The following is a 21,489-nucleotide window of genomic DNA, read 5'->3' as shown; positions in this document are numbered from 1 at the left end:
TGAACACATGAAAAGATGTTCAACATCACTAATCATCAGGTAAATGCTAATCAAAACTACACTAAGATACCACCTTATGCCTGTTAGAATGGCCATGATCACTAACACTAAAAATAACAAATGTTGGAGAGAGTGTGGAGAAAAGGGAACCCCCATACACTGCTGGTGGGAATGCAAACTGGTGCAGCCACTATGGAAAACAGCACAGAGATTCCTCAAAAAACTGAAAACAGAACTACCATATGACCCAGCTATCCCACTACTGGGTCTACCCAAAAAACTCGAAATCAACAATTCAAGGAGACTTATGCAGCTCTATGCTCACTGCAGTATTATTCACAATAGCCAAGACATGGAAACAATCCAAATGCTCACTGACTGACGATTGGATAAAGAAGATGTGGTATACATGTACAATGGAATACTACTCAGCCAGAAAAAGACAAAATCATCCCATTTGCAACAACATGGAAGGATCTAGAGGGAATTACGCTAAGCAAAATAAGCCAGTCTGAGAAAGACAAATACCAGATGATTTCACTCATTTGTGGAATATAAACAAACACGTGGACAAAGAACACAGTTCAGTGGTTACCAGGGGAAGGGGGGGTGGACACAGGGGGTGAAGGAGAGCACTTATGTGCTGACAGACAAGAAATAATGTACAACTGAAATCTCACAATGATGTAAACTATTATGAACTCAGTAAAAAAGAACAAAAGCAGTCAAAATGTCAGTAAACTTTTACTTCTACAAGTGAACAGTTATAAATTTAATGTTAGCTATCAATTAGAATTGATCCAGTTGACAATGCAGATATTAAGAACCATTCTCAAATGTTAATGACACATGGCAATTCTAGCTCCAGATTTAATTTACTGATAATTGTTGTCAGCTTTTATTTGAGCAGTTGTTTCATTCGTTCATATCACACGTATTTATTGAGGGTCGGTCTGTGTCAGGAACCTTTGGAGTCTTACGGGTACAGAATACAAAAAAACAGACGAAATCCCTGAATCACATATCCTTTTATAGGAGTCATGTAGATTCAAATATTGCCCAGGGCTTTGCCATATATTAAGCAATTTCATGAGAGCCCTGGGATTTATAAACATATCCTCAAAATTCCAGAAATAACCTATCTTCTTGGTATCCAAGCTTTCTTTTACCTTAATTGGTGAGCCAAACTCAAAGGCAGTCAATGGTGCTCCTGTCCTCCTAGATCACATACACTAGATAATTAGTTAAAATTTTTTATTAAAAAAAATCTCAAAGCCTGTGAGTCTGAGTGCATTATGAAGATAAAAGGTAAAAAAAAAAAAAAAAAAAAAGTGTAATTGTAATAAAGCATTTCAGTAGACTTCAAGTGTGTCAATAATAGGAGTGAAAATATCTGGTCTGTTTTAGTACTGCTTTAAAATCAACAAGGAACATGTCATAAAAAAAAGACAGTTACAGGATGGACCTTGAGTGTATTAAGTGAAATAAGCCAGAGAGAGAAAGACGAACTCTGTATGACTCCACTCATGGGTGGAAGTTAAACACATAGACAAAGAGAACTGATTGGTGGTTACCAGGCAAAAACGGGGGTGGGGGGAGAGCACAAAGGGTGAAGTGGTGCACCTACAACATGACTAACAATAATGTACAACTGAAATTTCACAAGGTTGTAAACTATCATAATCTTAATAAAAAGTTAAAAAAAAGACAGTTACAATTATCAACAGCTAGAAATACGAAGAAAGAATAGCCTCTTGCATGCAAATTATTCTCAAATTGCTTTCCCATATGCTTGCAGGTCCAAGTTCCGAAGTAATGGCTGGCTTGCTTGCTGGCAGCTGTAGTACTGGTATTAAATAACACAATTAGTCAAGCAAATAGTCAATGTAAAACAATATATGAACATGTATCAGTTCAAGCCGGAAATTCTTTTAAAGCACACCAAACATTTACTAATACTCTCAAATGTTTGGAAATTAAGCAATTTATTTGCACATAATTTACGGAAATTGAAAGATATTTCATCTGAATGAGAACATACTACATAATCTATGAGTTGCAGCTAAACTGAGATTACATGGTAATTTATAGTCTTACAGGTATATAAATTTGACTTTAAAAAAGGTTGAAAAATGATGAGCTTTGTATCTACCTCAAGATGTTAGAAAAAGACCAGTAAATTAAGGGAAAAAAAAAATAAAGAAAAAGTAGAAATTAATGAGATAAAAAACAAATATATAATTTAACATTAAAAAAGGGAAATATCACAACCAACTTTGGTTTATTCTATGAAGACAAAGTTGACTTAACATTAGGAAATCAATTTAATGGAATAAAGAAGAAAAATAATGCAATCATCTCAAAAGATGCAGGAAAAACTTCATGAAATTCAACATCCATTCATAAGTAGCCAGCAAACTAGAAATAAAAGGGAATTTCTTTAACCAACAAAGAGTAAATACACAAAAATTAACGGTTTTTCTATACACGAGCAATAAACAACAAGAATAAAATTTTTAAAGACAATTTACCACTGCATCAAAATATCAAATATAACTAAAAATAAATTTAATAAAAGATGTTCAAGACCTCAACAGAGAAAGCTATAAACCATTACTGAAAGAAATTAAGTTGATCCTAAATTTATCCATAGATTCAATGCAAATTCCAATAAAAATCTGTAGTTTTCAAGTGTGCAAGGAAACTGACAACTGATTCTAAATTTACAAGGAACGGTTAAAGAATAACAAGAAAGATTTGCTCAACAAAACTCGACCCTTACATTACACTATACACAAAATCAATTCCAAGTGAAGTAAAAAACCTGAAAGGGAAAATAATAGAATGTCTAGGAAAAAAAAAAAGAGACTATCTAGGGTAGGGAAAGATTTCTCAAACCAGACGTAAAAAGTACTCAACACCAAGACAAAGACTAAGTTTTTCTACATTAGCCATACAAACCTCTGTTCATCAAAGACACAGCAGGAAAAGAGATGTGCAACACATCGCCGACAAAGGACTTGAATCTAGAATATACACAGGACTCCAACAAATCAAGAAAGACAGACAACCCAGTAGAAAAAGAGATCTGAACAGCATTTCATGAAAGTGGATAACTAAATGACCAAGGAAAGAGTATATGAAGAGACGCTCAATTATTTCAACACTGATTACTACGGAGAATAGAGAGAAATACAAACTACAAGTAGGAAATACCATTCTATACCCACCAGTAAGGGCTAGAAATAAGTCCAACATTATCAAGTGTTGAAAGGATATGAAACAAAAGAAATTCTCATAAACCATTAGTAGCAGTGTAAAGTGGCACAACTGCTTTCAAAAAGTTTCCACTTAAAGGCTGAAGATACATGCGTCCCTTATGTCTGAACAGTTCCACTTCCAGGTGTACATGACCGAGAGAAACGAATGTGCACAATGCACCAGGAGACATGTTCAATAAAGTTTACAGAAGCATTATTCACAATAGATAAAAACTGGAAACAACCCAAACACCCATCAACAGTAGCAGAAAACACAGACAGTAATATATTCATGCAAGTGTACGCTATGTTGCCATGAAAATGAAAGAAACTACAGCTCCACACAGCGTGGATTAAATCTCACAAAGATAGTGTTGAACAAAAAAAGCAAACATACACAAAACAAATATTGTGAGATTCCACTTAAATGAAGGGAATAAAATCAGGTAAAACTAAAGTGTTGAGGAATGCACACTTAGGTGGAGAAATTACAAAGAAAAGCAAGAAAGTAATTAGCATATAGTAATACAGGACAGTGATTCTAGGGGATGGAAACAGGTACCAATTGGAAGGGGATTCAAAAGGGATTCTGGGGCTGGCAGTCTAACATTTCCTGACTTGGGCAGGGGTTACACAGGTGTTGCCTTTGTGATCATTCTCTATGTTGTATTATTAAAAAATTTACTTTACGCTAAATAATAGGACCAAATGTCCCCCAAATATCAGAAAAAAGTACCAGTTTTTTATTATACAAAAATGACTCCAATTCAAAATTGAAGCCAAAAACCCAAGATTTCTGTCAGATTTAATTTTTCTGAAAACACAAAAAAATTACATTTAGCAATAAACTAAAAGAAAGAACATAGCTAATACATAAATTCAGTGTTAATACTATTCCCCCCAGCCAACATCCACCATAATGACTGTCTCAGTCTGTAACAGGAAACCATAGACTGGTGGATTACAAACAACAGAAATACCATAAACTGGGAATTTTGATAAGGGGGCCTCATAAACCGCTGTCGGGACCCTTTCGTTTGTCAGCTGGCTGGCTCACTCAAAGATGTTTATAAAGGAACTGCCACAGTCCTGTTCTGCCCAGCTAACACCTTTCATCTTATAAATCACTCTCACAAGAGCACCTAAAAATCCAAGGCCCAGACAACTAGAATTTGTACTCAACTTTATATCATTAAAGTCTAACTCTGCTTTAGTGTCTTAAACATTGAAGTTTCTTAGTTTCATCCACTTTTGACTAGCATATGTCTGAGACTTTAGGTACAGTGCCTACAATTCTTTGGGACCTGCAAAATTAAATACTCTATGAATACATGCATCATCTTAGTTCTAAAGATATTCTCCTCCTAACAAATATTTTCTAAATATCTTCTCTGTGCCAAAAAGTACTGTGTTAAACGCAGGCGATACAAAAGTCTCAGACTGGCTCCACCTTTCACCTCAAAGCATTTACAACATATTTGGGAAAACTATACAGAAAAACGTTCCTATCTTTACTACACTGCAACCAGCAATAACATCGCTAGCACTGGATTTCAACTACTGATCCCCCAGTGGACGGGAGAACTTTTCAGTGTCAGCAGCCGTCTAAGCTACAATTCATCTCTGTACCCTCAGGACCCAAGCAGCACCTGGCAAACAGTAGTAGATTAAAAAAAATGCTGAATGAATGGACAAAACAACTAAGACGAGTTGGCACATGACACATAGGAAATAACAGACACTGAAAAGAATACAATATAGAGACTCGACCACCCCGTGGGGCCTCTGGCCAGCTCACACGTATCCCCATCAGATTACTTTCCTACTGTCCATTCTTCTTCACCTCCACCCCCTCCCCTTCACTCCAGCCTCCAGCTCACAATTCATTCACTCATTTAATAATCTGATGTACACTAAGCACTTACTGCAAGCTAGGCAGTGGATCGAGTATCAGTGATACAAACATTAATAAAAATCATATTCTGACAAAGGAACCTACAATCTAGCAGGAAAGACACACATAAAGAACGATAACGTTTTACATGCTAAAACAGGGGTCTACACAAAGCGTTATACGGGCACAGGTGAGGAAGCACCTCACTCTGCAGGGATCAGGGTCACAAAAGGCTTTCACAGAGAAAAGCTCTAAACTCGGAGGTCTTTGAGAGATGAGCAAGATTTCGCCGGGTGCTGCACAGTGCGTCGAGGCCCGCGAGCGTGAGTGTGGCTACAACTGTGCAAAGCACCGCAGAGGGATGACGACGGCCAGGTGGGGAAGACCTGTCACCGCCGCCTGTCGGGTGACACCGTGAGGGCGAATGGGAATTGCTGAAGATTTTTAAAGCAGAAAATTCACTGGCGCTACGACAAACACCGAAACGACAGCGCGGCCAATAGACTACGAAGAGGAGGTTCTCTGAGGAGCGCTCCTTCCCAGCCCCGAGACGCGGCCCGCTTCGCGCATCTCAACACTCACGGCCACACAAACCCGGCGCTGGCCGCGCGCCTCCGGGCCCCGCCGCCCCCTCGCCTCCGCGGCGCAGCCCTTCCCGGCGCCGGGGGCCGCGCGCTCCTCCCCCGCGCGCTCCTCTGCCTCCTCGGCTCCGCCCGCCGCGGCCCCACGCGCACCCCCTCGGTCTTCATGTCCAGGATCTTCTCCACCTCGAACACATCCTCCCCGTCCTCCTCGCTGTCCGCTGCGGCCTCCGCGCCTCCCGCGCCTGCGTCCTCTTCGCCCACGGCTCCTATTCCTTCTCCTTCAACCTCCGGCGACTCGCCCTTGCCGTCGGCACCTGAAGCGGGAACTGCAATCACGCTCGCCCCCTCCTCCTCCTCCGTCGCCGCTGCCGCCGCCGCCGCCATAGCAGCAGCTCCGCAAACCGCCCAGGAAAAGCGGCTGCGACACACACGGCGGCGGCCGCTCGCGCTCCGCACCGGCCGTGACGCGGCTGGGAGGGAACGCGCCAATGGCGGGCTCGGGACCCTGGAGCGACGCGCACATCAGCCAATCAGGTGAAGGCGAGCGCGCCGGAGCCTGGGAGCCTCGGAAGCGGGTGGGCGGGCCGAGGGGGGGCGCTCGGGACGGAAGGGCGGGGCCGCGGCGCTGGCCAGTGAGGAGGGAGGGGCGGGCGCAGGCCCTGGAAGCGGAGGCGGGCTCGCCGCGGGGCCACTGTCTTTCTGCCGCACGTGGCGGCCTCCGGAGGCTTTCCTCGGAAAGGGAGAGCACCCGCCTGCGCCCCGAGCTGGAGCGGCGAGAAGCAACGCCCAGCGATTCATGGATGTGATGAGACACAGCGCACAAGTGCTGTTATGTTTAGTGAGTATTGTTTAAAGATATAAATTTTAAAGGTTATCAGGTTAAATACCATGTTTTCCAAGTTCTAGTTTTTTTTTCTTCCCATTGAAAATATCAGAGGATACGATAAAAAGATTTTGTCCAGGTTTTGAATGTTGGGAAAATCCACTGAAGGATACAATATTGGACAGTGTCAAGATGGTGGCATAGGCACACTCTGAACTCACCTCCTGCCAGGGAGAAAACAAATTTACAGCTACTCTTGGAACAATTACCCCTGACAGAGAACTGAAAACTGGATAACAAGAACCCCCACAACAGGGGACAGTCCTGACTGAGATGGAAGAGGCAGAATTCCTTCCTGGAGAGAAAAAAGCCACCTTCGGAAGCCACAAAGTGTCACAGCCAGCCAGGAGCAATCCTAAGGTACCCAGCCCTCCTGGAGGAGCGGGGGCCTGAGCAAGGTAGCATCACCATAATGAGCAGCTTCAGGACTCAGCACAACTGAGACAAGTGTCATAATATCTGATTTTGCTGATTACTAACAACAACAGAGAATACCCCAGAAGAGCTAGGGGATGTTAGGGGAAAAAAAAGCCAGCTGTTAAAGGGCCCACACACAAATTCACCTGTGTTGGAGAGCAACCTAAAATCACCAGAAAAAAAGGTTCACAGTTCTTTGGTGGAAAGAGACTCACCTGATAGGCTCTGGGTGCATCTTGGTGAGAGGTGAGATCTCTCCAGGTACTGAGAATTGGCAGCCATTATTGTGGCCAAGTACAGGTGTGCTGACACAGACACTGGCGGATGCCATTGGCATCCTTCCCCATGCACTAGAGCACCAATTTAGTCCAGGTCAGCCAGGGCAGGCAGCCTGCCCTAGGGACTGGCCCCACCCAACAGCAAGCTCTCAGGCTACTTGTGGGCCGACATAGGCAGAGAAGGTCTGCCTACGTGGGTCAAAGCGTGTGTGAGGAGCATGTGGAATATGTGGGGCCTTGCAGTGGGGCAACTGGGTCTGCTCCAGGGGATTGGGGCATGCAAATGGGGCAGGAATACATTGACAGGGTCTCTTTGGCCCTGTGGGTGGTGGGCTGTTTCAGCTGCAGTAGACTTGTGTTTCTCAAACAGCCACATAGGGATCAGCCCCACCTTCTAAAGCCTGAAACAATTGGGTGCTCCCATGCCTGGGCCAGCCTTAGTCAGCAGCAATCCTGAGAGAGCTGACAAGAGCCTTGCAGGCTGGAGGCCAACAGCAATTATAAGCCCCTAGGCCTAGCAACCAGCCATGCTGGAGGCCTAATCACTTAACAGGAAACCTACAACAGGAATGTGCTATTAGATCTTGTAGCCAACTGTGCTGGGGCTCCCCGTGCCAGATAAAGTGACTGAAGGGTCCATAGCAGCCACGTGCAGCTGAGCATTACAACCAGCCGGCCAGGGGGACACCCTGGCCTCCCCATGCACTTGCACCAAGAGCAACCCTGCTGAACAGAAGGACACACATAGCCCACACAGGGGACATTCCTGGAACCTTTGGAACTGGTGACGAGACAGAAGCACACTGCTGGGCCTCATAAGGCATCTCTTACATAAGACCACCTCTTCAAGGTTGGGAGACATAGCTGAGTTACCTAAAACAGAGATAGAAGGATAGCGAAAAAGACAAAATAAGGAGACAAAGGAATACGTTCTAAGTAAGAGAACAGGACAAAACCAGAGAAAAAGAACTAAATGAAAAAGAGATAAACAATGTAACAGATGAAGAGTACAAACTAACAGTCATAAGGGTGCTCACTGATCTTGGAAGAAGAATGGATGAACTCACTTAGAACTTCAAGAAAGAATTGGAAAACAAAAAAAGAACCAATCAGAAACGAAGACTACAATACTGGAAATCAAAAATTCACTAGAGGGACTCAATGGCAGAGTAGATGATACAGAAGAACGGATCAGTGAGCTGGATGAAAGACTAGAGGAAATCACCCAAGCTAGTCTGATAAAAGAAACAAGAATTATAAAGAATACGAACAGTCTAAGGGGGGCTGGCCCTGTGGCCGAGTGGTTAAGTTTGCACACTCTGCTGCAGGCGGCCCAGTGTTTCGTTGGTTCAAATCCTGGGCACAGACACAGCACTGCTCATCAGACCATGCTGAGGCAGTGTCCCATGTGCCTCAACTAGAAGGACCCACAATGAAGAATGTACAACTAGGTACCAAGGGGGCTTTGGGGAGAAAAAGGAAAAAAATAAAATCTTAAAAAAAAAAAAAGAACAGTCTAAGGGAACTCTGGGACAATATCAAGCACAATAACATTCGTCTTGTAGGTGTCCCAGAAGGAGCAGAGAGAGACAAAGGGGCAGAGAATCTATTTGAAGAAGTAATAGCTGAAAACTTTCCTAACCTAGGGAAGGAAACAGACGTCCAGCTACAGGAAGCACAGAGAGAGAGAGAGCACCAAACAAGATAAAGCCAAAAAGGCCAATACCAAAGCACATTATACTTAAAAAGTCAATAATTAAAGAGAGAATCCTAAAAGCCACAAGAAAAAGGCAACAAGTTACATACAAAGGAAACACCATAAGGCTATCAGCTAACATCTCAGCAGAAACCTTACAGGCTAGAAGGGAGTGGCACAATATATTTAAAGTGCTGAAAGGAAAAAGCCTACAGCCAAGAATACTCTATCTGGCAAGGTTACCATTCAGAATGGAGAGAGAGAGAAAATTTCCCAGAAAAGCTTAAACTAAAGGAGTTTATCACCAAAAAACCAGCCTTACAAGACATGCTAAAGGGACTTATTTAAGTGGAAAACAGAAGACCACAAATAGGAATAAGAAAATTATATTTAAAAAAAGACAATAAAATCACTGGTAAAGGCAAATATACAGTAAGGGTAGCAGATCAACCACCTATGAAGCTAATATGAAGGCCAAAAGACAAAACTACTAAAATTATCTATTTCCATGGTAAGAGAGTAACAGATACACACGCAAAAAAAAAAAGAGGTTAGATATGATATCAAGAACATAAACTGTGTGAGGGGAGTAAAACAGTAGAACTTTTAGTAAGAGAGCAAACTAAAGAGACCATCAACTTAATATAGATTGTTATATATGTAGGTGATTATACATGAACCTCATGGTAATCACAAATCAGAAACCTATAATAAAAACATAAAAAGTTAAGAGAAAGGAACCCAAACATAATACTAAAGAAAGCCATAAAACCACAAGGGAAGATAGCAAGCGAAAAAGAAAGGAACAGAGAAGAATTACTAAAACACCATGAGAAAAAGTAACAAAATGACAATAAGTACATACTTACCAATAGTTACTTTAAATGTCAATGGACTAAATGCTCCAATCAAAAGGTGTAGGGTGGTTGATTGGATGAAAAAACAAGACCCATATATATGCTGCATACAAGAGACACACTTCAGACATAAAGATGCTCACAAACTGAAAGTGAAGAGATGGAAAAAGATATTCTATGCAAGTGGCAATGAAAAGAAACCTGGGGTAGCAAGACTTAATATCAGACAAAATAGGCTTTAAAACAAAAACTGTAACAAGAGACAAAGAAGGGCACTACATAATGATAAAGGGACCAAGCTAAGAAGAGGATATAACACTTGGAAATATCTGTGCACTCAACATAGGAGCACCTAAATATATAAAGCACTTATTAACAGACATAAAAAAAGAAATAGAAACACAATAATAGTAGGGAACTTTAACACACCACTTACACCAATGGATACATCATCCAAACAGAAGATCAGTAAGGAAACACTGGTCTTAAATGACACGTTAGACCAGATGGACTTACTAGATATGTACAGAACATCCCATCCAAAAACCAAAGAATACACATTCTTTTCAAATTCACATGGTACATTCTCTAGGATAGATCACATATTAGGCCACAAATCAAGTCTAATAAATTTAGGAAGAGTGAAATAATACCAAGCGTCTTTTCTGACCACAATGGCATGAAACTAGATACCAACTACAGGAAGAAAATTAGAAAAGCCACAAATAGGCGGAGATTAAACAAAATGCTACTGAAGAATGATTGGGTCAATGAAGAAATTAAGGAGAAATAAAAAAAATACTTGGAGACAAATGAAAATGAAAATACAACATGCCAAAATTTATGGGAAACAGCAAAAGCGGTTCTAAGAGGGAAGTTTATAGCAATACAGGGCTAACTCAACAAACAAGAAAAATTTCAAATAAACAATATAACAGTGCACCCAAAGGAACTGGAAAAAGAAGAACAAAGCCGAAAATCAGCAGAAGGAAGGAAATAGAAATCAGAGCAGAATAAATAGAGACTTAGAAAACAATAGGAAAAATCAATGAAACTAAGAGCTGGTTCTTTCAAAAGATAAACAAAATTGACAAGTCTTTAGCTAGACTCACCGAGAACAAAAGAGAGAAGGCACAAATAAATAAAATCAGAAATGAAAGAGGATAAATTACAACAGACACCTCAGAAATACAAAAGATTGTAAGAGAATACTACGAAAAGTATACACCAAAAAATTAGATAATCTAGAGGAAATGGATAAATTCTAAGACTCATACAACGTTTCAGAACTGAATAAAGAAGAATAAGGGAATTTGAATAGATCAGTCACAAGTAAACAGATTGAAACTGTAATCAAAATCCTTGCAAAAAAAAAAAAAGTCCAGGACTAGATGGCTTCCCTGGTGAATTCTACGAAACATTCAAAGAAGAATTAATACATATCTTTCTCAAACCCTTCCAAAAAATTGAAGAGGAGGTGAAGCTTCCTAATTCATTCTACAAAGCCAACATTACCCTGATACCAAAACCAGACAAGGACAACACAGAAAAAGAACATTACAGGTCAATATCACTGATGAACATCGATGCAAAAACCCTCAACAAAATACTAGTAAACTGAATACAACAATACATTGAAAGGATCATACACTATGATCAAGTGGGATTTATACCAGGAACTCGGGAATGGTTCAACATCCACAAATCAATCAATGTGATACACTACATTAACAGAATGAGGAATAAAAATCACATGACCATCTCCATAGATGCAGAGAAAGCATTTGACAAGATGCAACAGCCATTTATGATAAAAACTCTCAATAAGATGGGTATAGAAGGAAACTACCTCAACACACTAAAGACCATTTATGACAAACCCACAGCCAACATCATACTTAACAGTGGAAAACTAAAAGTCTTCCTCTGAGAACAGGAACAAGAAAAGGATGCCCACTCTCACCACTCCTATTCAACATAGTACTGGCGGTTTGGGCCAGAGCAATTAGGCAAGAAAAAGAAATAAAAGGAATCCAAATTGCAAAGAAAGAAATGAAACTCTCACTGTTTGCAGATGACACGTTTGTATATATAGAAAATCCTACAGGATCTAGCAGAAAATTATTAGAAGGAATCAACAACTACAGCAAAGTTGCAGAGTACAAAATTACAAAAAGTTGCCTCTCTATACTCTAATAACAAACTAGCAGAAAGACAAGTCAAGAACACAATCCCATTTACAATCACAACAAAAAGAATAAAATATCTAGGAATAAACTTAACCAAGGAGGTGAGAGACCTAAACACTGAAAACTATAAGACATCATTGAAAGAAATTGAAGATGACATGAAGAAATGGGATGATATTCCGTGCTCCTAGATTGGAAGACTAAACATAGTTAAAATGTCCATATTACCTAAAACCATCCACAGATTCAATGCATTCCCAGTCAGAAACCCAAAGACATTCTCCATGGAAATAGAACAAAGAATTCTACAATTTATATGGAACAACAAAAGACCTCGATAGCCAAAGCAATCCCGAGAAAAAAGAACAAAGCTGGAGGCATCACAATCCCTGACTTCAAAATATACTACAAGACTATAGTAATCAAAACAGCATGGTACTGGCACAAAAACAGACACACAGATCAATGGAACAGAATCAAGAGCCCAGAGATAAACCCACACATCTATGGACAGCTAATTTTCAACAAAGGGGCCAAGAACATGGAGAAAGGAAAGTCTCTTCAATAAATGGTGTCGGGAAAACTAGACAGCCACATGCAAAAAATGAAACTAGACCATTGGCGTATACCACACACAGAACTTAACTCAAAAGGGATTAAAGACGTGAATGTAAGACCAGGAACCATCAAACTTCTAGAAGAAGACATAGGTAGAACACTCTGCAACATCAGACTTAAAGCATATTTTCAGCATATTTTCAAGTGCCATGTCTGACCTGACCTGGCAAGGGAAACAATAGAAAAATTAAACAAATGGGATTACATTAAACTACAAAGCTTCTGCATAGCAAAGGAAACCATCAACAAAATGAAAAGACAACCTAATAACTGGGAGAAGATGTTTTCAAATCATATATCTGATAAGGGTTTAATATCCAAAATATATAGAGAACTCATACATCTCAACAACAAAAAAACTAACAACCCAATTAAAAAATGGGCAAAAGGAGCTCTGGGACATCAGCAACATGGCAGAGTGAGCAGTCTTCTTTGTCTCTCCCCCTTTGAATCTACAATTGGACATTCATCAGTCAACAAAGGATATGCACACAGCACCTCAGGACGCCTGAGAGACCTATGCTGCTATACATTGGAAGGTGGACGGACTTCCCCCTGGAAGGAGGTTGAGATAGGTGAAAACTTTCCGACCCCCAACCCCCAGACAGCTTAGTACCTGCAAGCAACTTTCTTCCAGCGGACACGCTCATAGCATCGCCACACACCAAGGGCGGGCATGTGTGCGCACTGGCAGAGTGATGGTGGAAACAGGTGACTACAGCCCTACCTAAGCCCCCCATGATTGCCCTAAGCCTGGGGGGAAAATCCATGGTCCCACAGCAGCCATGGACAAAGCCTCTACTTGGCATTAGTGGAGAGGCCCTTCCCAGCATTCAGAACACTGGGAGGCTCTGGGACAGGAGGGTTGCGGGCAGGGCGGCAGCCTGCCAGATGCCTCTGATTCACGGTCTCCTGCTGGGGCCCAGAGGGGGCTAGGGACATCCAGTGAGCCTGTGTGAGTGGGCGGCAGCAGGTTGGAGTCCCAGCAAGCCTGCTCTGTGGTCCAGGGGGAAAATCCATGGTCCCACAGCAGCCACAGCGAAAGCCTCTGTGCAGCGTTAATGGAGAGGCCCTGCCTGGCAATCACAAGGCTGGAAGGCCCTGAGGCAGAAGTAGCACAGCTGAGTGAGCTAACCACAGACTGCAGTAGATACCCATAGCTCTGCTGTGGCCCATAGTGGACAAGTGAGATCTTGCAGGCCCTGATGGTGACAGAGCTGCGAATCTAGGTGAACCTGCTCCCGGCTGCTGTGAAAGCCCATAACACCGCTGCAGACCCTAAGGAGGGAGCACATCTAGGTGGTCTGTGACAGTAGGCACCAGCAGCCTGAGGCCCCCTTGCAGTTGTCCCCACAGCTGACAAAAGACTCCACAGGACCACTGTGACTACGAGGAGGGGCCCAGGTCCGGTCAGCAACAGCTGACTGGGTTCCTGGTCGGTGAAGATTAAACAGTTGCCCCCCCCCCGCCCACTCCAGTAGAAGCAAGTGGAAGCAGTAACTAAACTCTATCTCTATGCAGAGGCACAAATCCACACCATCAAGCAGTATGAAAAAATATATCAAATCTCCAGAACAGAAGGAAAATGACAAACACACAGAAAACAATCCCAAAGACAATGAAATCTATAACCTAAATGACAATGAGTTCAAAACAGCCATCATTAAAAAATTCAATGAGTTAAAAGAGAATACAGATAGACAACTCAACAAGTTCAGGATCTAGGTCACAAAAGAGCTTGATACTGTAAGGAAGAACCAATCAGAAATACTGGAGATGAAGAACACAATGGAGGAGATTAAGAAAAATCTGGACTCTCTGAACAGCAGGGTCGATAATATGGAGGACAGAATTAGCAATTTGAAGGATAGGAATATAGAAATACTGCAGATAAAGAGGAGAGAGAACTAAGATTAAAAAGAAATGCAGAAACTCTCTGAGAAATATCCGACTCAATTAGTAGTTGCAACATAAGGGATTATAGGTATCCCAGAGGGAGAAGAGAAGGAGAAGGGGGCAGAAAGCCTGTTCAAAGAAATAATGGCTGAGAACTTTCCAAACCTGTGGAGAGAGATGGAACTCCATGTGACAGAAGCCAATAGATCTCCAAACTTCATCAATGTAAAAAGACCAACCCCAAGGCATATAGTAGTGAAGCCTGCAAAAGTCAATGACAAAGAGAAAATACTAAGGGCAGCCAGGCAGAAGAAAATAACCTACAAGGGAACCCCCATAAGGCTGTCAGCAAATTTCTCAGCAGATACCTTACAGGCTAGAAGAGAGTGGAATGATATATTCAAAACTCTGAAGGACAAAAATTTGCAGCCAAGAATACTCTATGCAGCGAAAATATCCTTCAAATATGATGGAGAAATAAAAACTTTCCAAGATAAACAAAAGTTAAGGGAGTTCATTGCCACAAGACCTCCTCTACAAGAAATGCTCAGGAAGACCCTCATACCTGAAAAATCAAAAAAAGGAAAGGGGTTACAAAACGCAGAGCAAATGAGATAAGTAGAAAGACAAAAACAAAGTAGCAGCTCTCCATCAGAACAGGTTAGCAAAAGTTAAATATAACATTAAAGATAAAAGGAAGGGAAACACCAAGAATAAATATAATCTTGTCATTTTAACCACAAACTCACAACACAAGAAGGAAGAGAAAAAAAAAACAACCTAACAATAACAACCTAGAAGGGGAAGAGAAAAGGGATGGAACGTCTTCATATAAGGAAATAAGAGGCTATCAGAAAATGGACTATCTCATCTATGAGATGTTTTATACAGACCCTTTGGTAACCACTAAACAAATAACAAGAATAAAGACACAAATTACAAATGAGAAGAAAGCCGGTATAGAAATATACCTACCTGAGTTAGTAGTCCAAAAATCATGGAACGAGAAACAAAGGAAATGCAAGAGAACCAGAAAACAAGTGATAAAATGGCAGCGGTAGGCCCCCACATTTTAATAATCACTCTAAATGCAAATGGATTGAACTCTAGAATCAAAAGACACAGAGTGGCAGGATGGATCAAAGAACAAGACCCAACAATGTGCTGCCTCCAGGAAACACACCTCAGCCCCAAAGACAAACACAGACTCAGAGTGAAGGGATGGAAGACAATACTCCAAGCTAATAATGAACATAAGAAAGCAGGTGTCGCCATACTTATATCAGACAAAGTAGACTTCAAAGCAAAACAGATAAAGAAAGACAAAGAGGGGCAGTTTATAATGATGAAAGGGACACTCCACCAAGATGACATAACACTTATAAATATATACGCACCCAACACAGGAGCACCAAAATTTGTAAAGCAACTCTTAACAGAACTAAAAGGAGACATCAACAACAATACAATAATAGTAGGGGACCTCAACACACCATGAACACCAATGGATAGATCATCCAGACAGAAAATCAACAAGGAAATTGTAGAACTAAATGAAAAATTAGACCAGATGGACTTAATAGATATATATAGAACACTTCATCCAAAACCAGCAGGTTACACATTCTTCTCAAGTGCGCCTGGAACATTCTCAAGGATAGACCATATCTTGGGAAACAAAGCAAGCCTCAATAAATTCAAGAGGGTTGAAATAATATCAAGCATCTTTTCTGATCATAATGCTATGAAACTAGACATCAACTACAAGAATAAAGCTGGGAAAGAGGCAAAAAATGTGGAGACTAAACAACACACTATTGAACAAACAATGAAAAAATTGAAGAAATTAAAGAAGAAATCAAATATTATCTGGAGACAAATGAAAATGAAAACACACCATACCAACTCATTTGGGACGCAGCAAAAGTGGTTCTAAGAGGGAAATTCATTGCAATACAGGCTCACCTCAACAAACAACAAAAATCTCAGATAAGCAACCTCAAATGACACCTAAGAGAATTAGAAAAAGAACAAACAAAGCCCAAAGTCAGTAGGAGGGAAATAATAAAAATTAGAGCAGAAATAAACGATATTGAAACAAAAAAGACAGTAGAAAGGATCAATGAAACAAAGAGTTTGTTCTTTGAAAAAATTAACAAAATTGACAAACCCTTAGCCAGACTTACTAAGAAAAGAAGAGAGAAGACTCAAATAAATAAAATTAGAAATGAGAAAGGAGAAATCACAATGATACCACAGAAATACAAAGGATCATAAGAGAATACTATGAAAAACTATATGCCAACAAATTGGACAACCTAGAAGAAATGGATAAATTCTTAGACTCTTACAACCTCCCCAAACTGGATCAGGAAGAAATAGAGAATCTGAATAGACCAATCACAAGTAAAGAAATCGAAACAGTAGTCAAAAACCTCTCCAAAAGTAAAAGTCTAGGGCAAGATGGCTTCGTTGGAGACTTCTACCAAACATCCAAAGAAGATTTAATACCTATCCTTCTCAAACTATTCCAGAAAATTGAGGAAGATGGAGCAATCCCTAACACATTCTATGAGGCCAACATCACCCTGATCCCCAAACCTGACAAGGACAACACAAAAAAGGAAAACTACTGGCCAATATCACTGATGAACATAGATGCAAAAATCCTCAAAAAATTTTGGCAAACCAAATACAGCAATACATTAAAAAGATTATACATCATGATCAAGTGGGATTTATACCAGGGACATGGGGATGGTTCAACATCTGCAAGTCAATCAACGTGATACACTGCATTAACAAAATGAGAAACAAAAACCACATGATCATCTCAATAGATGCAGAGAAAGCATTCAACAAGATCCAACATCTATTTCTGATAAAAACTCTCAATAAAATGGGTATAGAAGGAAAGTACCTCAACATAATAAAGGCCATATATGACAAACCCACAGCCAACATCATACTCCACAGGCAAAAACTGAAAGCCATCCCTCTGAGAACAGGAACAAGACAAGGGTGCCTACTTTCACCACTCTTATTCAACATAGTACTGGAGGTTTTGGCCAGAGAAATTCGGCAGGAAAAAGAAATAAAAGGAATCCAAACAGGCAATGAAGAAGTGAAACTCTTGCTGTTTGCAGATGACATGATCTTATATATAGAAAACCCCAAAGAATCCATAAGAAAACTATTGGAAATAATCAACAGCTACAGCAAAGTTGCAGCATATACAATCAACATACATAAATCAGTAGCATTTCTATATCCTAATAATGAACTAACAGAAAAAGAAGTCAAGAACTAAATCCCATTCACAATCGCAACAAAAAGAATAAAATACCTCGGGGCAAATTTAACCAAGGAAGTGAAAGACCTATACAATGAAAACTACAAAACTATCCTGAAAGAAATTGATGACGATATAAAGAGATGGAAAGACATACCATGCACATGGATTGGAAGAATAAACATAGTTAAAGTGTCCATACTACCTAAAGCAATCTACAGATTCAATGCTATCCCAATCAGAATCCCAAGGACATTCTTTACAGAAATTGAACAAAGAATCCTAAAATTCATATGGGGCAACAAAAGACCACGAATTGCTAAAGCAATCCTGAGAAAGAAGAAAGCTGGAGGCATTTCAATCCCTGACCTCAAAGCATACCACAAAACTACAGTAATCAAAACAGCATGGTACTGGTAGAAAAACAGGTGCACAGATCAATGGAACAGAATTGAAAGCCCAGAAATAAAACCACACATCTATGGACAGCTAATCTTCAACAAAGGAGCTGAGGGCATACAACAGAGAAAAGAAAGTCTCTTCAACAAATGGTGCTGGGAAAACTGGAAAGCCATATGTAAAAGAATGCAAATTGACTATTCTTTTTCACCATTCACCAAAATAAACTCAAAATGGATCAAAGACCTAAAGATTAGACCTGAAACAATAAGTCTTCTAGAAGAGAATATAGGCAGCACACTCTTTGACATCAGTTTCAAAAGAATCTTTTTGGACACCATAACTCCGCAGACGAGGGAAACAATAGAAAGAATAAACAAATGGGACTTCATCAGACTAAAGTGCTTCTTCAAGGCAAATGAAAACAGGATTGAACCAAAAAAACAAGCCACTAGTTGGGAAAAAATGTTTACAAGTTCTTTATCCAAGAAGGGGTTAATCTCCATAATATATAAAGAACTCACACAGCTCTACAACAAAAAAATCAAACAACCCGATCAAAAAATGGGCAGGGGACATGAACAGACATTTCTCCAAAGAAGATATATGGATGGCCAATAGACACATGAAAAGATGCTCATCATCACTAATCATCAGGGAAATGCAAATCAAAACCACACTAAGATATCACCTTACACCTGTTAGAATGGCAAAAATATCCAAAACCAAAAGTGACAAATGTTGGAGAGGTTGTGGAGAAAAAGGAATGCTCATACACTGTTGGTGGGAATGCAAACTGGTGCAGCCACTATGGAAAACAGTATGGAGATTTCTCAAAAATTAAGAATAGAAATACATTATGACCCAGCCATCCCACTACTGGGTATCTATCCAAAGAACTTGAAATCAGCAATTCCAAAAGTCCCATGCACCCCTATGTTCATTGCAGCATTATTTACAATAGCCAAGACTTGGAAGCAACCTAAGTGCCCATCAACCGGTGATTGGATAAAGAAGATATGATATATATATATACAATGGAATACTACTCAGTCATAAAAAAAGAACAGAATTGTCCCATTCACAACACCATGGATGGACCTTGAGGGTATTAAGTTAAGTGAAATAAGCCAGAGAAAGACGAACTCTGTATGACTCCACTCATAGGTGGAAGTTAAACATATAGACAAAGAGAACTGATTGGTGGTTACTAGGGGAAAGTGGGGCTGGGGGGAGGGCACAAAGGGTGAAGTGGTGCATCTACAACATGACTAACAATAAGGTACAACTGAAATCACAAGGTTGTAAACTATCATAATCTTAATAAAAAGTTTAAAAAAATGGGCAAAAGAGCTGAACAGACATTTTTCCAAAGAAGATGTACAGATGGCCAACAGGCACATGAAAAGATGTTCAGCATCACTAATTTTCAAGGAAATGCAAATCAAAACTACAATGAGATAGCACCTCATGTCCATCAAAATGGCTATAATTAACAAGATAGGAAATAACAAGAGGATGTGTTGGAGAGGATGTGGAGAAAAGGAAACCCTCACACATTGCTGGTGGGAGTGCAAACTGGTGCATCCACTATGTAAAACAGCATGGCGATTCCTCAAAAAGTTAAAAATACAAATGCCATATGACCCAGCTATTCCACTGCTGGGTATCTATCTAAAGAACACGAAAACACGAATGCATAAAGATATATGCACCCCTATGTTCACTGCAGCATTATTCACAATATCCAAGACTTGGAAGCCACCCAGGTGCCCATAAAAGGGATGAATGGATAAAGAACATGTGTTATAAATACACAATGGAATAGTACTCAGCCATAAAAAATGATGAAATCCTGCCATTTGTGACAACATGGATGGACATTGAGGGTATTATGATAAGCGAAATAAGTCAGAAATTTATATAAAGTTATAAAACAATGTTACTGCAATTTAAAAAAAGGATAAAATATTTTTCTCACTTTGAATTGCAAATAAGCAGTGTCTTTATGGCAGGGAGCCTTTTATTTCCATTTTTGTTTCTTTGAACAGTGAACTTAATTTACAAGATAAACTCATTTAAATTAACTCTCTGATGTGAACTAAAGAATAACCTATTATCCTGCAGATCCCTTTGGAGAGGATCACAAAACCTGTGAGTTGGCTCACTGATTTATTATTTGTTTAGCTTACTAAATGCATCCTATGTACCATGACTATACTAGGCATTAAAAATACAATGATTATAGTCTCTGCCCTCCAGGGACTGTCATCTATAAAGGAAGACACACAACAATTCTAATTAGATATATTTTAAAAATATTACAAAATATATTCTATATATAAATAATAAATATATATAGTAAATATAATTTAAATATTATAACAAATAAAAGTTGATAGGAGAAAGCTCATTTTTTCAGAAGAATTCCAGCTAATAAGTGTAGAAGAAAAGATATAGAATCACAATATTTTGTGAAAATGATTCAGGCAACAAAACCATTAGGTGAAAGACTGATGAGGAATTGGATGGCAAAGAAGCCCCACAGAGATGATTTGTTGGTTGTAAGAGAACACAACTTCCTGCTGGAGACCCACTGACCAATGTTAGTGCTATTAAAAGCTGAGTAACCCCACCAACCAGGCTATATGGTTCTTGTTGACAAAAATGTTGATCCTTAATCTACTCAGGCCTTATGATCTAATTTCCAGTTTATGAGAAATATGGGGAAAGCGGAAAGGAAACAATCAGACAAATCCAGAATATGGAACATCCTATAGCAAAACTCACCCTGTTTCTTCAAGTCAACAGGAAAAGAAGAGGGAAGAGAAGACTGTTCTAAATTTAGAAAAACTTGGCAAAGTATTTTAAATCTTGATGGGGTCCATTATACTATTTTCTCTGCTTTTATGTATTTTTGAAATAAAAAATTTAAGTATATATGCGTGTTGTAAAGATTTTTCAAATCAAAAATTTATGGTAGAAATAAAGTTCTTATTCCTCAAAGGTAACCAGTTTGGAACATGATATGACAGATTTTTATCTCATATATATATAAACAGCCATTTATATTTATATAACTTATTGAGGTCATAATAGTTTATAACATTGTGTAATTTCAGGTGTACACTATTATATGTCAGTTTATGTATAGACTGCATCATGCCGACCACCAATAGTCTAGTTTTTATCCATCACCATACATATGTGCCCCTTTACCCCTTTT

General features: G+C 39.8%; 1 protein-coding gene across 4 annotated transcripts in view; it reads right to left on the bottom strand.

Annotated features, from left to right (window-relative positions):
- Positions 1-6,248, bottom strand: part of MPHOSPH8 (M-phase phosphoprotein 8) — a 60,943-nt gene extending 54,695 nt beyond the window's left edge. For all 4 annotated transcript variants that reach the window (XM_014839324.3, XM_070520322.1, XM_044777471.2 and 1 more), the window contains exon 1: positions 5,889-6,248. In XM_014839324.3, coding sequence (XP_014694810.3) covers positions 5,889-6,122 — 234 coding nt within the window. In that variant the 5' untranslated portion in view covers positions 6,123-6,248. The remainder of the gene's footprint in view (positions 1-5,888) is intronic.
- Positions 6,249-21,489: the final 15,241 nt, after the last annotated feature.

Source organism: Equus asinus, chromosome 11 (assembly GCF_041296235.1).
Source record: "Equus asinus isolate D_3611 breed Donkey chromosome 11, EquAss-T2T_v2, whole genome shotgun sequence".
NCBI classification, from domain to species: Eukaryota; Metazoa; Chordata; class Mammalia; order Perissodactyla; family Equidae; genus Equus; species Equus asinus.
The sequence above is the reverse complement of the archived record's forward strand: the minus strand, read 5'-3'. Positions and strand labels throughout refer to the sequence as shown.